Source organism: Perognathus longimembris, chromosome 3, assembly GCF_023159225.1.
Source record: "Perognathus longimembris pacificus isolate PPM17 chromosome 3, ASM2315922v1, whole genome shotgun sequence".
Classification (NCBI taxonomy): Eukaryota; Metazoa; Chordata; class Mammalia; order Rodentia; family Heteromyidae; genus Perognathus; species Perognathus longimembris.
In genome coordinates, this window is record NC_063163.1 from 100,240,325 (window position 1) to 100,257,685 (window position 17,361).

The following is a 17,361-nucleotide window of genomic DNA, read 5'->3' on the forward strand; positions in this document are numbered from 1 at the left end:
GTACCACCAGTGCTTGGCAATCTGAGATTTTTGACGTGTATTTTCCCATATTTTTGTTATGTATGTATATGTATCTCTTCAGAAATAAGATCATATTATACATTCAGTTTTGCTACTACCTCCTTTCAAATCGGTCAGCCTGACTCTCCGGCTTGTTTGTAATGATTGCCTAATGCTGCATTGCTTAGAGGCAGATCACAGGGTTATTAGCAGTATGCGCTCTGGAGCCTGAGTGTCTGGTTTTCTGTTCCAAAGTTTTAACCATATATTCTTGGGCAAGGTACTGAACTTCTTGTGTCCTGATTCTCTGATCCATGAAATAGAGATAATTGAATGTAGTTGGTCAATTTGTTATGAAGATTATTAATAAATAGCTATAAAAACAAAACTGAGCTGAATGTGGTGGTGGTGGTGTGTGCCTGTAATCCCGGCACTTGAGGGCTGAAGGAGATTTGACAGTTCTAGACCAGTTTGGGTTACAGAGAGTTTGAGACCAGCCAGACCTTGACTCAAAAAATCAAAACTTAAACCCCAAAAGACAAAAGTAAAAAAAAAAAAAAAAAGGAAGGAAGGGAGGAAGAAAAAGAAGGAAGGCAGAGGGAAAAGAATGAACTATGTATTTATTTTTTTTTTGGCTAGTCCTGGGCCTTGGACTCAGGGCCTGAGCACCTTCCCTGGCTTCTTCCTGCTCAAGGCTAGCACTCTGCCACCGGAGCCACAGCGCCCCTTCTGGACGTTTTCCATATATGTGGTGCTGGGGAATCGAACCGAGAGCTTCATGTGTAGGAGGCAAGCACTCTTGCCACTAGGCCATATTCCCAGCCCAACTATGCATTTTTTGTTCTTTTTATTTGTGGTACTGAGGCTTTGAACTCAGGGCATTGGAGCATACTAGGCAGGCACTCTTACCATTTGAGCTATACTCCTATTTTTTTTTTTTTTTTTTGTGGTTTGGTTGTTTTAACCATAGTCTCATAATTTTCTCCTGGCCTGCCTCCAACTGCCATCCTCCTGATCTTAAATTCCAGAATAACTAGGATTATAGGTAGAGGCTACCATACCTGGTTTGGCACATTGTTTGAAAAACACAAATGTTTTTCAGAGTAAATTTATATACTTAATATGCTTAAAATAGAAATTTAAAGCTTGCAATCCTAGCTTTTCAGGAGGCTGAGATCTGAGGATCGCAGTTCAAAGCCAGACAGGCAGGAAAGTCCCTGAGACTTATCTCCAATCAACCACCAGAAAACCAGAAGTGGAGCTGTGGCTCAAAGTGGTAGAGTGCTAGTCTTGAGCAAAAATGATCGACAAACAAAACAAAACAACCCCCTCCACCCTGCCCACAAACTCCATGAGACCCTTTTCTCCAATTAACCAGTCAAAAGCCAGAAGTAGATCTGTGACTCAAGTAGTAGAGCACCAGTCTTGAGTGACAAAGCTAAGAGACAGCACCAAGGCCTTGAATTCAAGCTCCAGTATGGGCACTAAATAATAAATTAAAAATGAAACACACAAAAGTAAATTACATAGTGTGAATTTTACAACAGATTATTTTTAGTTTTTTTTTTTTTTTTGGCCAGTCCTGGGCCTTGGACTCAGGGCCTGAGCACTGTCCCTGGCTTCTTCCCGCTCAAGGCTAGCACTCTGCCACTTAAGCCACAGCGCCGCTTCTGGCCGTTTTCTGTATATGTGGTGCTAGGGAATCGAACCTAGGGCCTCGTGTGTCCGAGGCAGGCACTCTTGCCACTAGGCTATATCCCCAGCCCTATTTTTAGTTTTTTATTAGCATACATTAGTTGTACAACAGGAATTTCATCGTGACATTTCCATATATTTATACAATGTATCCTGATCAATATCACACCCTTCATCACTTTCCCTTATTCTTTCTCCTTCCCTCTTCCCAACACAACCTCAACTGGTCTCATTGATCTACTTTGCATAGGTGCAAACAAACTATTTCAACCATATCTGTCCTCATTCATCCTCCCCATTAATCTAACCCCCTTCAACTATTATCTACCTCAACAGAACCTGTTTCTTTTCCCCCACATCCCATCTCTATTTATCAACAGCCCTCACTGACATTTTTTGTGCTACATTCCTATTTTATTTTATTTTTATTTTTTTGCCAGTCCTGAGCCTTGGACTCAGGGCCTGAGCACTGTCCCTGGCTTCTTTTTGCTCAAGGCTAACACTCTGCCACTTGAGCCACAGCGCCACTTCTGGTCATTTTCTATATATGTGGTGCTGGGGAATTGAACCCTGGGCTTCTTGTATATGAGGCAAGCACTCTTGCCAGTAGGCCATATTCCCAGCCCTGTGCTACATTCCTATATAGTTGGAATGTTCTTTTTTTTTTCTTTTTTGAAACAGGGTCTTTTATGTAGCCAGGCTGACCTTGAACTCATGACCTTGAACTTCTACCTTCTGAGTGCTAGGATAGGATCATAAATGTAGACCACCACAACAGCCCCCCACCCCCCCACTTGCATGTTCTTACTAAGTATTAGTTGTTACTACTACTAATATTCTTCAACCCACAATTTGCTTAATGAATTCTCTGTTAGGCTTTTAATATGTCTAAGGCTTTGCTATTTTAAGCAAAAGATGAATGGTTATATCTAGACCTAGGTGCTGTCCTGTAGCTTTTTTCACTCAAAGCTGATGTTCTACCACCTTGAGCCATACCTCCATTTCTACTTTTTTGGTGGGTAATTAGAGATAAGAGTCTCTTACTATTCCTGCTTCTTCCTTTGATCTCAGCCTCCTGAGTAGCCAGGGGAGGGTCTTTTGGCACACAATATAGGACCAGGCTTAGTGATGGAATCCTCGGTCTCTGCTTGAGGAGTCAGGTGTGTGAAGCCTGATTTTTGTCTCTCTCCCTAACTCTGTCCTCTTGCCCTCACAGGCTGTGTGGCACGTACCCTCCCTCCTACAACCTGACCTTCCTCTCCTCCCAGAATGTTTTCCTCGTCACACTCAGAACCAACACTGAGCGGCGACATCCTGGCTTTGAGGCCACCTTCTTCCAGCTGCCCAAGATGGCCAGTAAGGACGGGCAGGGGTGGGGTAGGGTATACTCACAGGCCGTGAGAAAGGGCCAGGACCCTAGAGGGTTACCTGAGGAAGGCCATAGGCCCAGGGGCTGGTGAACTGGCACTGGTTGGTGGCAGAAATATAAAGCCAGAGGGCATTCTGCTGAATATCTAGATCAGGAGCTACTCTTGAGCCGGCACTGGTGGCTCATGACTGTAACTGTTGCTACTTGGAAGGCTGAGAACTGAGGGTCTGAGATCTGAGGAGCTGAGAATCTGGCTGAGATCTGGTTCAAAGCCAGCCTGATCAGGAAAGTCCATGAGACTCTTATGTTCAATTAACCACCAAAAAACCCAGAGGTAGAACTGTGGCTCAAGTGGTAGAGTACTAGCCTTGCACACAAAAAGCTCAGATACAGTAGCCAGACCCTGAGTTCAAGCCCAAGACTATCCCCCCAAAAAGGAACAACGACTCCTAAAGCAGTCATTTTCCAATCACCTTGCTGGAATGACGGCAGCTCCCATCCTTGGGACACTGTCCTCAGGGTGCATTCAAGTGCCCTGTGGTTCAACAAGGACCTTGATCCTCATGCTGCATCCTGCTTTTCCACTCAGGCTGTGGAGGCAACTTGCGTGAAGCCCACGGAACATTTAGCAGCCCCTACTACCCGGGCCACTACCCGCCCAACATTGACTGCACGTGGAACATTGAGGTAGGAGCTGTGTGATGTATGTATGAGAGAGAGAGAGAGAGTGGGGAGGGGAGGAGAGTCGGATATTCCAGGTCAGCGTCGGAGGAAAGGGCAGAGGAAGGAAGAGGAGGAATCTTTGGCAACTTGAAGAGCCACATAACTGAGATCCGTACTGGGCTAGGATCTTGCAGCAGAGTATCATGCACATAAGTCCTAGGTCCTTTATCTGTGACTGACTGAGGAACCTAGCCTGTGCTTAGCCTTTCTGTGTGAGGAGGAGGGGTCTTTGGTAAGTTCAGAGGCATGCTCAGGTGACTTCAGAAAACATAGACACAACTGAAAGCCTCTAGTGACTGGAATGAGGCAAGAGCACGGTGATTATAGCATGGTGCCCCTTGTACCTTCCCAATCTGAGGCCTGTTCCTTTTCTTCCTTTAGAAATGTCAAGAGAGGGCAAGGAATGTGGCTTAGTAGTAGAGTACTTGCCTCACATGTGTGAGGCCCTGGGTTCAATTCCTTGGTACCACACAAATGCAGAAAATAAATAAAATTAGTTAAAAAAAAAAACAAACGTCAAGGGACCCTTGCACCAATGGCTTATGCTTATAATCCTAGCTACTCAAGAGGCTGAGATCTGAGAAATGAGATTCAAAGAGAGTCCAAGCAAGAAAGTGCATGAGACTTTTATCTTCAATTAACCACCAAAAAGCCAGAAGTGGTGCTCTGGCCCAAGTGGTAGAGTGCCAGCTTTGAGAGAATAAAAGCCAGCTGAGAGCTTGAGAATCTGATTTCAGCTCCAGTGCTGGCACTCAAAAAAAGCAAAGGAAAAAAATGTTGAAAATGTTCCAGCCAGCTGGGCGCCAGTGGCTCATGTCTATAATCCTAGCTACTTAGGAGACTGAGATCTGAGGATCGCGGTTCAGAGCCAGCCCAGGCAGGAAAGTCCATGAGACTTTTATCTCCAATTAACTGTCAGAAAACCAGAAGTGGCGTGATGGCCCCAGTGATAGAGTGCCTGGGCTGGCTTTGAACATCGATCCTCAAATCTCAGCCTCCTGAGTAGCTACGATTACAGGCATGAGCCACCAGCACCTGGCTGTATGAAATTTTTAAAGAAGAAAAAAGAAATTGTTTGCTAGACTCCATTGATTCATACCTGTAATCGTAGCTACTCAGAAGGCTGAGATCTGAGGATGGTGGTTCAAAGAAAATTTGGTAAATATTCAAGAAGATACATTTAAAATATTATGCATATGTATATCTATTCGGTATTACATGATACCCCATTAATATGTACAATTTTTGTATTATCAGCTAAAATTAATTAAAAATGAAAATGCCCACCCTTATCATAGCTAGGTGTACACAGGAAAAAAAAATTCATATATGTAGGGTTCCATACTGAGCTATCAGGCATTCATCTTGACTGGGATAAGAGGGTGTAATCCTCACTTCGCAGGCAATTGAGCTCTGAAGATCACAGTTCAAAGCCACCCTTGACAGAAAAATCTATGACACTTGGATCTACAGTTAGCCTATAAAAAGCCAGAAGTGGAGGTATGGCCTAAGTGGTAGGGCGCCAGCCTTGAGCAAAAAAGCTAAGCAAGAGTGTAAGGCTTTGAGTTCAAGATAGTACACACACACACACACACACACACACACAGAAAAGGGAATGACATTACTGGGTGTTTCTGCTGTGCCCTCCCAACACCCCCTACCATATGACATAATTTTGCTTAAGAAAGAAGGAAAGGAGCCAGAGTTAGTTAACCATTTCTCTGTCCAGGTGCCCAACAACCAGAACGTGAAGGTGCGCTTCAAACTCTTTTACCTGCTGGATCACAACGTGCAGCCGGGCACCTGCTCTAAGGATTACGTGGAGATCAATGGGGAGAAGTGAGCTGCTGGAGGGCATGGGGAGAGGCATGGTGCTGGAGATGCGAAAGGCCAGGGTCCCCTGTACCCACCCCCCCTTGCCCTGGCCATCTCTTCCTTATATAGTCTTCTCTTTCAGGTTTTGTGGTGAAAGGTCCCCGTTTGTCGTCAGCAGCAACAACAACAAGATGACAGTTCACTTTCATTCAGATCACTCCTACACTGACACTGGGTTCCTAGCTGAGTACCTGTCCTACGACTCCCGTAACCGTGAGTAAATACCCTAAGAGAGGCTAGCCCACAAGGCACTCTGTCTTACCAGCACCGCTTCCTGAACTAGACAATGGGAGATGCATATCTCTTATCCTTCTTGCAGACTTTTGAGAGAAAATCGTTACCCTAAAGATGCCTTTGTTAAGAAGGCTGACAAAGCTGGGTGCTGGTGGCTCCTGCCTGTAATCTTGACTACTTAGGAATCAATGATCTGAGGATTATGGTTCAACGCCAGCCCAGGCAGAAAAATCCATGAGATCCCACCTCCAAAGTAAATAGCAAAAAGCTAGGTTGGAGGCTTATTCAAGTGGTAGAGCACCAGCTGAACAAGCAAACCAAGCAAGCATGAAGCCCTGGGTTCAAATACTAGTATGGGAATTAAAAAAAAAAAGATAAACTGTTCAGGGTTGCATCCAAGTTTTTGAGGGGGGGCCAGTGGCTGGAGCCTGAGGACTCTTCTCCCTTCAGTTCCTAAGGCCATCTGGCTCTATGGTTCAGGATCACTGACTTTGGGGCTGGCAGCACAGCCTAATTTTGAAACCATATATATTAGAAAATACTGGTGTATGAGAGAAATGCTTGAGAACAGAAGTATGTCAAATTTCAGGTAATTTTAGAGCTTGGAATATTTACACGTGCACAATGAGATATCTGTGTGTGTGTGTGTGTGTGTGTGTATGTGTGTGTGTGTGTGCTTAGTACTGAGGCTATCTTTTAGCTTTTTTTTGTTCAAGATTGTTACTCTATTACTAGGAGCCCAGCTCCACTTGTGATTTTTTGATGGCTAATTGGAGATCAGAGTCTTATAGACTTTTCTGTTTTTTGAACTATGATCCTCAGATCTCAGCCTCCTGAATAGGATTACAAGCGTGTGCCACAGGCACCCGGCCTCTCAGTTTCATTGAAAAGGGGGCTGAATTTAGCATGCCCGTGTGAGCTCAGTGACTTTCACTTGGCTAGGACACACTCACCGTGCTGTCACAGGCTATTAGCCTGGCACTGGAGCTGGGGCATGCAGGCAGTGGGGGAACTGGGAAGGCAGCCAGACTTTCTTCCTGACCCTGGAATTCCTGGGCTGTAGTCAGCAGATAGACGGGAGGGAGGAAAGTGCATGGGAGCCTTGGTTTTCAGGCTTGTCCTGTACCCTGCAGCATGCCCAAATATGTTCATGTGCAAGACTGGACGGTGCATCCGCAAGGAGCTGCGCTGTGATGGTTGGGTGGACTGTGCCGACTACAGCGATGAGCGGGACTGCCGTGAGTGCAGCTGGCGAACCCTTGTCCTGGCCCTCTTTCCACAGTCTATCCCACCTGCCCTCACTCCACTCCGGTCCCACCCCTCTGGCTAATACAGCCTTCCCCCTCCCCCCCCCCCGCCAGGACCTGCCCCCTTCCATTGCTCTACCCCTGTCCCCATCCCAACTGGCCCTCCAGCCTCCTCCACGACCCCACCACCTCCTGCACTTGTTGCCCTCTCTTGCCTTCATCTCTGTTCATGACCTTGCCCACTCTGGCCTTTAACACAGTCCAGCTCCCTTCTGACCTCGTCTCCTCCCGCCTCCGCTACTCCATGGCTTTGCCACTTCCTGCCCTTGCTGGGCCCCATATCTTGGTCCGCTGATCCCTGTGGTAGAAAATCACAAGTGGGTGGAAGTTCCCACCCTCCATCATCCTCCCTCACTCTATGAAGAGAGGGTCCCTTTCCCTCTCTCTGCCATTGGGAATTTTACTCCAGGCTGTTCACCAGCTAGGCAAGTTTCCTGACAGCTCTGAATGCCCGCCCCATGCACCTGTCACTCAGGAAGCAGCCAATGATGAGGCCACCCCCACAGAGGGGGCTGATTTCTCCTCCCCTTCACTGCAGAATGCAACGCCACCTACCAGTTCACGTGCGCGAACAAGATGTGCAAGCCCCTGTACTGGGTCTGTGACAATGTGAACGACTGCGGGGACAACAGTGATGAGCTGAAGTGCAGTAAGTGCCCAGGGTGGTAGCCCAGGGTGGGACTCCCCTGCCACCTGCTTGGCTGGGACAGGCTGGGTAGCTTGCATTGCTAAGGACTTGGCTTCTGCAGGTTGTCCAGATGGGTCCTTCAAGTGTTCCAATGGGAAGTGCATCTTACAGAGCCAGAAGTGCAACGGGATGGACAACTGTGGGGACGGGTCAGATGAGGTCTCCTGTGACAATGGTGAGGCCTGTACCTACTTGTCTTCCTGTGGAGATAGAGATTTCCTTTTAGTTGGATTTGCACCCTGAGGAGACAGCCAGCAGCTGACTCATACATAGCCTGCCCAAGTTTATAAATATGGACCTTCTATAAAAGTGTGAGGAAGAGTGGGAGAATCTTCTAGAAGGTGGAGAACCTGTAGCAGGACTGAAAAAACAGTGCATGGGTATGGTGGGTGGGGTATAAGGCGCTGGATCATGGTACACCTTCTGGGGTGTTCATTTTAAAAAGCTGTTATTATAAAGGATCTGGGGTATTCTGACACAGACACTGGCTTCTAGCTGGGTGCTTCCAAGGAATTAATTTCCTCCTGTGTCCTCCTCCTTGAACAGTGAATGTGGTCCCTTGTACCAAACACACCTATCGTTGCCAAAATGGGCTCTGCTTGAGCAAAGGCAACCCTGAATGTGACGGGAAGAAGGATTGTAGTGATGGCTCTGATGAGAAGCACTGTGGTGAGTGGGGTAGGGTGGGGTGGGGTGGGGTGGAGATGGGGGTTGTATAACTGCAAAAGGGTGCATCCAGAGTCAAAGTGGAACTCTCCATAGTGCCTTACTCACACAGCAGTGAGCCCCAGGGGAGGGAACATCTGCCTGGAGGGAAGGATGACTGCCCGTTGGCATGGAGATGCTGTTCCATGGGTAGCTCCCATCCTGGAGTGAGGCCCGGTCATTAGCATAGCAGCGCCTGTGTGGTATGGCTGGAGTACTGGCCAAAGTGCTGGCCTAGGGTCTGCTCTAGACCCCGCTGTGAGTGGCCTGGAGGAGAGAGGCCCCAGCTTGCCTAAGCACAGGAAGCGTTTCACCTTCGTCCACTTACACTCTCCCCTGCCACATGCTTCAGAAGCACTGAGCTGAATGCCACCATTCTGTGCCTTCACGTCCCCCATCCACTCTTCCTTCCGAGAGCCCCGGCCCTCAGCATTGAACAAGGAAATCTAGGCACATAACACCCAAGTGGAGTCTGAGCAAGCCTGTAGGTATCTGGAGCCCTTCAGCGTATTTGCATAGCATGGGGTGAGGGGGTGAGGGGTCAAACACAGAGGCAAGGGAGGGGGATGAGCCAGGAGGTTTGTGAAGTTTGAAGACACTTCTGGAGTTAGGCATGGTGCTCACCCTTGTCATTCCAGTTAACTTGGGAGATGGAGATTGGGAGGATGGTGAGACCAGCCCAGGCAAAAAGTCAGTGTAACTTCCCCAACCCCCATCTCAATCAGTAAGGTGAGCATGGTCACGCACATCTATATCTGTTTCCTAGCTATGAGGGAAGGACACATAGGAAGATCTCCTCCAGGCTGGCCTGGGCAAAAATTCTAGACCCTATTAAAAAATAACAAAAGCAAAAAAAGGTTGGAGGCATGGCTGAAGTTGGTAGAGTTCTTGCCTAGTGAGCCCATGGTCCTGATACCTTAATACCACCAAGGGAAAAACAAAACAGAACAGGAACTTGTAGATGGTCCCTCATACCACTTGACCTAGCATTGTTGGGTACCTCAAAAGGGGCTCCCAGTAGAGCTGGCTCCCTTGCCACAGGGTCCCGCTGCTCCTGACTCCTGGGTGCTATTCGATTCACTGTGCTTTGGTGTCTTCTGCCCTCTGCAGACTGTGGGTTGCGGTCATTCACCAAGCAGGCTCGAGTTGTTGGTGGCACCAATGCAGATGAGGGTGAGTGGCCCTGGCAGGTGAGCCTCCATGCCCTGGGCCAGGGCCACCTGTGCGGGGCTTCACTCATCAGCTCCACCTGGCTGGTGTCAGCAGCTCATTGCTTTACGGATGAGAAACTGTTCAAGTAAGTCTCTGGAGATGGGTGTTCATGACTCACACCAGGGCGGGGCAAGGCAGGGGGGTGGGCAGGTATTCTGACCGAGCTTAATTACAGTGCTAATAAAAACTCACTTTTATTGGACGCTCAGTCCTGGTCAAGCACTATTTGTGTGCCACCCTAACTGGTTAGGCGGGTCTGTTCAGATGCCCACTTGAAACACTCAGAGAGGTAAGGGCATTTGCTCAGGGCTGCACAGCTAAGTGTTAGAGCCAGACTTGAGGCCAGTTGTTGGGATGCCAAGGCTTGTTTGATTTGTCTGTATGGCTTGGCTCCTTGGGATTGGTTTAAGATGAGCCTTGACTTTTGTATTCCAGTTGTGGCTTGCAGGGAATGCTGGACAAGTTTTATTCAGACTTTTGTTGTTGTTGGTTATGGAGCTTGAACTCAGGGCCTGGGCACTGTCCTTGAGCTTTTGCACTCAAGGCTTAGCGCTCTACCACTTTGAGCCACAGTGCCACTTCAAGTTTTCTGGTGATTATTTGGAGATAGGCGTCTCAAGAGTTTCCTGCCCTGGCTGGCTTTGAACTTCGATCCTCAGATCTCAGCTCCTGAGTAGCTAGGATTATAGGTTTGAGCCAGCGTTTTTCACTGGTGATAGGATACTGTTCTTATTCTTGGAGCTGTGAGAAGTAAATCTAAAAATGAACTTGAGACACTTATCATTGTGCGTGGCACATTGGAAGGGTTACATTGGTGTCCCAGGACTGGGCAGGCACAGAGTCAGGATCGGTGGCTAGATGGGGGGCTAAGGTCATTTATGTCTTACTTAGCTCCTGGCCTCCCTGACTCTCCAGCCATTGGCCACAGAAAGGAGTCTAGGAGAACAGCTTGCTCTGAGGAAGTAGGCAAGGCCTTCTAGAAGATTCCCATAGTCAGAAGCATGTTCTTCTGCCTCCTTCAGGCAGCTTGGGAGTAGGTGACCCAGGCTGCCTCCATCACCCTCCTGCAGAGAGGAGTCAAGGCTCAGCAGGAGGCAGGCAAAGGCACTGGTATGGGGCTGGATAGACAGGTGTGGGGTGGTGGAGACTCAAGTGGCTGAAGGGAACTGAGCTAGCTCACTGTCCCAAGCCTCTCTGGGTTCATGAACTGCAGTTCTCTCTCTTTCAGTCTCAGTCTCTCTTTTTCTCCTCCCTTTCCTCCTTCCCTCCCTCCCTCCCTCCCTCCCTCCCTTTCCCTGCTCTGTCTGTGTCTCTCACTCTCTCCCTTTTCTTCCCTCTCTCCTTCTTTCTCCCCTTCCCTTTTCTTTTCCTCTTTCCCCTCACATTGGGATTTGATCTCAGGGCCTTATACTTGCTGGTCAGGCACCCTCCCATTGGAGCCAGGCGAGGCTTGGCTGTTTGCTAGTTACTCTGGAGACAGAGTCTCTTGGACTTTCTGCCTGGGCTGCCTTTAAATTGTGATCCTTTGGATCTCAGCTTCCTGAGTAGCTAGGATTATAGGTGTGAGCCACTAGTACCCAGGCTGTTTATTTTCAGGATAGGATTCTTGTTTGGCCCAGGCTGACCTGGACCTCAATCCCATTTATGCTTCTTGAGTAGCTAAGGCCAAGATCCCAAGGATTGGGGTTCAAAGCCAGCCCAGAGCAGAGAAGCCTGTGAGATCTCAACTCCAAAATTTGTAAAAACAAACAAACAAAAAACCCAGAGTTTAAAAAGCTGGGCTTGCCAGGCAATGGCGGTTCATATGCCAATAATCCTAGCTCCTCCGAGGCTGGGATCTGAGGATCTCAATTTGAAGCCAGCCCTGGCATAAAAACATGAGACTCTTACCTTCACTTGACTAGCAAAAAGCTAGATGTGAAGGTGTGGCTCAAGTGGTAGAATGACAGCCTTAAATGAAAAGCTAAATAAGAGTGTGAGGCCCTAAGTTCATGCCCCAGTACTAACACACACACACACACACACACGCACACACACGTGCACGCACGCAAAGATAGATTGTTTAAATTCATTTTGGTCTGTGTTCAAAAATTGGGTTGGGGTATAAGTCCTATGAAAGTTCACACCCATAAGATACATATTTTCTGACAAATGCATTCCAAGAGGAAAAAGGTCTATAAGGATTAGTGCTGTTGCAATTTCGGGTCATTCTCCTCTGTCGCTTGTTCCTCAGTCTCTGTTTGAGACTTTAACGTGAGCAGCCTTTGAATCCTCGTAGCCACTTGAAGGGGTGCCGCACACACTCATCACATTCCCATAACCCCCTTTCTTCCTCTGTCCCCTCCCAGGTACTCAGACCCCACCATGTGGGTGGTCTACCTGGGCCTTCTGGACCAGAGCAATCGCAGTGCCTCTGGGGTACAGGAGCACCGGCTTAAGCGCATCATTCCCCACCCCTCCTTCAATGACTTCACTTTCGACTATGACATTGCGCTGCTGGAGCTGGAGAAGCCAGCCAAGTTCAGCACTGTGGTGCGGCCCATCTGCCTGCCGGACACCTCCCATGTTTTTCCGGCTGGCAAGGCCATCTGGGTCACAGGCTGGGGGCACACCCAGGAGGGAGGTGAGCTTCAGCCTGGGCTGAGGGACCTTCTGAGCCCTGGGCCTTCCTCTGGTGTTTTCTATTCGCAAGACACCATCCATCTGCACAGTGTTGTGCTGGTTTCTGGGCTGGTAGGTTTGTTCTGATCTCCCACTGCTTGGCAGGATGAAGCTGTTCAGGGTGGGAAGGAGGCTTCTGGTGGATTTGTAGGCTGGGTTCTCGATTAATTACCTGAGTGATCTGGGACAAACTGCTTCACATCTATCGTGTGTGTGTGTGGTACACACGTGTGTGTGTATGTGTCAGTACTGGGGCTAGAACTCAGGGTCTGAACACTGTCTTTTAGCTTTTTTTTTTTTTTCCTGATCAAGGCTGTCAGTTTACTATTTGAGCTATGCCTTCTCTTCTGGTTTTTGCTGGCTAATTGGAGATAACAGTCTCAAAGACATTTCTGTTCTGGCCAGCTTCAAACTGTGTTCCTCAGACTTCAGCCTCCTCAGTAGTTAGGATTATAGGTGTGCACACCAATGCCAGGTATGCTCCTGATTATCTGCTAGAGGCACTAAGCTCTATCTGTGACCTGATCCTGCATAGAAATGAGCCACCTGTCCCTTCTCTCCCCACCTGTGGGAGGCAGGTTGTTAGCTGATAAAGGTTAGGTTGAAAAAAACTCCACTGAGATAATAACATCACCCATTGGTGAAAAAAGTTGTAACATGTAACATGTAACATGAGTAGTAAAAGGTCAATTTACAGCTGCATTTGGCATTTGGTGGTGTTACCTACGGCTGTATGATGTCCCACAGGGCTGACCTGGGTTCAGCTGAGGTCATATTTACCTGCTGGTGACATTTACCTATCATCCACAGGCACTGGGGTTATTTTCAAGTTGGGCTGGTAAGCTGACTCCTTGCAGGGAGCATCCCTGAGATTTTTTTGCAGCATGGCTCCCTTAGTTTGTGGAGTCAGCCTTGTCCTGCCCTCTCCCCTCCCCCAGGCACAGGGGCACTGATCCTGCAGAAAGGTGAGATCCGGGTCATTAACCAGACAACCTGTGAGGACCTGATGCCACAGCTGATCACCCCACGCATGATGTGCGTGGGCTTCCTCAGCGGGGGTGTGGACGCCTGCCAGGTGTGTGGGAAGCCTGTGTGTGGGGCCAGGGTAGGGCGGAGCCAGGGAGGGGTGGGGCTAGGCATGGGTGGGTGGGGCTAGTCCCAGGCGGGGCCCCACTGGGGCGCGGCTAGTCCTGGGCAGGGCTCAAGGGGGCGTGGCTAGTCATTGGGGGGGCGGCCCTGGGTGGGGCTAGGCCTGGGCATGGCCTTGGTGGGTGGAGCTATGCCTGGGTGAGGCGCGGCTAGTCCTGGACAGGGCTAGGCCTGGGCGGGGTCCATGGTTTTCCTTACAGGTCTTGTTTCTGCTCAGGGCGACTCTGGTGGTCCCTTGTCCAGCGTGGAAGCAGATAACCGAATCTTCCAGGCAGGTGTGGTGAGCTGGGGCGAAGGCTGCGCCCAAAAGAATAAACCAGGCGTGTACACAAGACTCCCTGTGTTTCGAGAATGGATCAAAGAGCAGACTGGAGTATAGAGGCAGGAGCCGGCCTCCAGTTACCCCAACATGACCATCTATGGGTCAGTCCCATCGCACACATGCAGACTGAGGACAGGACCACTGGCTGCATTCCTGCTTAGGTGCCTCTCCAGCCTCCCCCCAGAACCCTGACTGTGAAGTCCATCTGCAGAATCCGTAGCCTCCTTCTGTCTCCAGAGCCGGACAGGAGGCGGGGAGGGAGGAACTTGTGCCAGTGGTCCAGCTGAGGACAAAGGTTTTTGGACATCTACTTCAGCTCCCGGCTGAGGAAGGACTTTCCTGAAGCCTTGCTTCCTCTGTCTCTTCAGCAGGGCAGCTTCTGGGACCTCCCTGGAGGAGGTAGAGAGGCTGCAGGCTCAGGGCATGGATGGGGTCCTAGGAAATCCAAGTCCCAAGGTCTGGGAAAACCGACAGACCTAAGATTGGAATTGTTTTACCAGCGCCCAAGGTGGGCTCAGTGTGTGTTTTTGTGTGTGTGAGTAAAACATTTTATTTCTTTTTAGGTAATTTTGTTTTTCTTTTTGCATGGACAACCTCTTACTCCTCCTTTCTTTCTAGCCCCATTTTCTTTCTTTCTTTTTTTTTGGTCAGTCGTGGGGCTTGAACTTGGGGCCTGGGCGCTGTCCCTGAGCTCTAAAGCTCAAGGCTAGCACTCTACCACTTGAGCCCCACAGTGCCACTTCCAGTTTTCAGGTGGTTAATTGGAGATAAGAGTCTCATGGACTTCCCTGCCTGGGCTGGCTTTGAACCGTGATTCTCAGATCTCAGCCTCCTGAGTAGCTAGGGTTACAGGTGTGAGCCATTGATGCCTGACATCTAGCTCCATTTTCAAGAAACTGGACTTAAATTCCCCTCCTCATAGACTATGGTGTCAGGTTGAGCGTGGGCCACAGTGCCCTGTTGGGCCATCCTGGGGCCGTGATTCTAAAGCCCTCATAGCTCTTGGGAGTGGAGGGGTGCTCTGATAGGGAATGGCCCGGAGTCTGGGGGGCAAGGCCTGTGTAGGGAAGGAGTTGTTGTACTTTCCCAGGTCTGGTACAATTTGAGAGAGGGAGGAGTTTTGTCAGAGGAAGTCAGGAAGCGGCATGGCTTTGCATTGTTTGTGGAGGGGTTATGTTTGCTATGTGTACGTGTACACACAGACACAAGGTGTACAGGTTCAAGAAGCTGGCTGACCAGTCTGGGATGGATAGATGGGATCTGAGGCCTTGGAGAAATGGCCACTGCCTTGAGAGCCCCTCCTGTGTTGATCCTTTTTTCCTTTGAAATTGCCTGTCCTTGCTTAAGGTTGCCCAGTGTAAGGATCTGGGGAGGAGCCAGGGATCTTTTGAAGGGACATTGGAGGTCATTCTGCTAGTGTGGCCATGGAACAGGAAAGGTGCTAACACACTGCACGTTTTAGCTGTGGGCTTTGCCCCTCTATGCGTGGCATTTAATAGCATCACTGAGTGCCCCACAGGTACCCAGACGTAGTAAGGCCCTCAGTTCCATGTAATGGCAAGATCTTAGAAACCAGTCTGGATTGGAAGTCATGTTTGATCCCTAGAAAGTCACTGTAATGTCAATGCCTTCAAAACGATAGATAGCCAAGCTCCAGTAGTTGACACCTGTAATCCTAGCTACTCAAGAGTTAGAGATCTGGAAATTCAGGTTTGCAGCCTGGGAAGATAGATTCCTCAAGACTCTTATCTCCAATGAGCTAGCAATAAAACAGAAGTGGAGCTGTGACTTAAGTGGTAGAGCACCAATACCAGCAATGCGCAAGCAAGCATATTGGAACAAAATCCAATATGCCTTTTGATTGAGATAAGGCTGAGCACTTCTATTTATTTTTATTCTTTTGTGTGGGTACTGGAGCTTCAATTAAGGACATGGGTGCTGTCCCTTAGCGTTTCCACTTAAGACAAATACCCTACCACCTGAGCTACTTCCAACTTTCTGGTAGTTAATTGGAAGTGAGAGTCTCATAGGCTTTTCTACCTCAGCTGGCTTAGAATTAGGACCCTTAGATCTCAGCCTCCTATCAGTATAGGTGTAAGCCATTGGTGCCCAGTTTAGGTCAAGCACTTTTAACTCATGGGAGCTCACACTCATCTCTAACACTCTTCGCTAAGTAGCCCATGAAGACAAGTCACCTGGCACTCAAATAGCTAGAGTTCACACAGGGACTGGCAGCAGGCTGGGAAGAATGGCCAGGAGGGGAGGGATCCGCTGCTAAGAGACTCTGGGCTCAAACTGTTTTGCATACATTTGCATTTTCAGTTCAAGAACTCTTAGCTCCAAGCAGGTGGCAAGAAATTCAGTTTATAATGCAGGCTGCTGTGGTGTAGCAAGTCCAGTGATCGGGGCTTTTAATGGGAGCTAAGTGCCTGCAGACAGGGGTGCCTCCTGTGTGGTTATGCAGAAAGTTATGCTCAGAAGGTCTCTGTGCTTGCAGGTTCTGCTGCTACGCTTGAAATCTTCATCAAGGGGCCCCACATTTCAACGCTGGTCCCAAGAATTGTGTGGCTGGCTCTGCATGGTTTCTGCCTGGGCCATTCTCTGGGAAGCCGAAGGGAGAGTTGCAGGATGTGGTGGACAGCGCCCCCGCAGGCCATAAGGGGTGGTGATCGTGAGTGAGAGGCAGAGAGACTGAAGGGGAACAGGTTTGTCCAGCCTCCCCATAGTGCTGCTCTGTTGCATAGGTGAAGGGCGCCTTAGAATCTTCTGCTCCTCCGCCGTACAGGTGTAGCTAGGTCTGAGGAGGAGGCAGAGGCAGGGTACTGCAGAGTCTCGCTGTCTGTCCCCTCCCACTAGCTCAGTGCAGGCTGACTCCAGGTTTAAATTTTTTTCCCCCTCAATACTGTATAGCATAGCGCTGTCCCTGAGCTTTTTTTTTTTTTCCTCAAGGCTAGCACCCTATTAACTTGTGCCACAGCTCTCCTTTTGGCTTTTTAGTGGTGAATTAGAGATGAAAGTCATAGAATTTCCTGCCCAGGCTGAACCTCAATCTTCAGCTGTCAGCCTTCAGAGTAGCTAGGATGACAGGCGTGAGCCACTGGTTGTCTGGCTGCAAATTGCCTTTGATCTCCATATATCCATGAGTTGCTAATCAGAACCATTGAAGTTTGAACAAATGGAATCAGGATTTTGTCTATGTTGCATCCACAGGGAGTTCTGCCCAGACCAAGATTCTGCAGTTTGTATCAGTGAGGATAGATCTTAGAGAAGAGAGATAAGGTTTCAAATCCTGTGCCCCGCATTTAAGTTTCCATTGTTAGCTCCAGAGCCCCTGGAACTGGGAGGCTGTTGTTTAGGCACCTGGCCACAGGGTGGCAATGTTGCACCATTACAGGGGGAGAGAGCTGCTCACAGGGTGGGG

General features: G+C 49.0%; 1 protein-coding gene across 1 annotated transcript in view; it reads left to right on the top strand.

The window, feature by feature from the left end:
* St14 (ST14 transmembrane serine protease matriptase) overlaps positions 1-14,464 on the top strand; it is a 39,364-nt gene extending 24,900 nt beyond the window's left edge. The window contains exons 8-19 of the mRNA XM_048343617.1: positions 2,912-3,051; positions 3,654-3,751; positions 5,517-5,626; positions 5,745-5,875; positions 7,030-7,134; positions 7,742-7,852; positions 7,953-8,066; positions 8,438-8,560; positions 9,707-9,893; positions 12,157-12,431; positions 13,408-13,544; positions 13,836-14,464. Of these exons, the coding sequence (XP_048199574.1) occupies positions 2,912-3,051; positions 3,654-3,751; positions 5,517-5,626; positions 5,745-5,875; positions 7,030-7,134; positions 7,742-7,852; positions 7,953-8,066; positions 8,438-8,560; positions 9,707-9,893; positions 12,157-12,431; positions 13,408-13,544; positions 13,836-13,997 (1,693 nt within the window). The 3' untranslated portion in view covers positions 13,998-14,464. The remainder of the gene's footprint in view (positions 1-2,911; positions 3,052-3,653; positions 3,752-5,516; positions 5,627-5,744; positions 5,876-7,029; positions 7,135-7,741; positions 7,853-7,952; positions 8,067-8,437; positions 8,561-9,706; positions 9,894-12,156; positions 12,432-13,407; positions 13,545-13,835) is intronic.
* Positions 14,465-17,361: the final 2,897 nt, after the last annotated feature.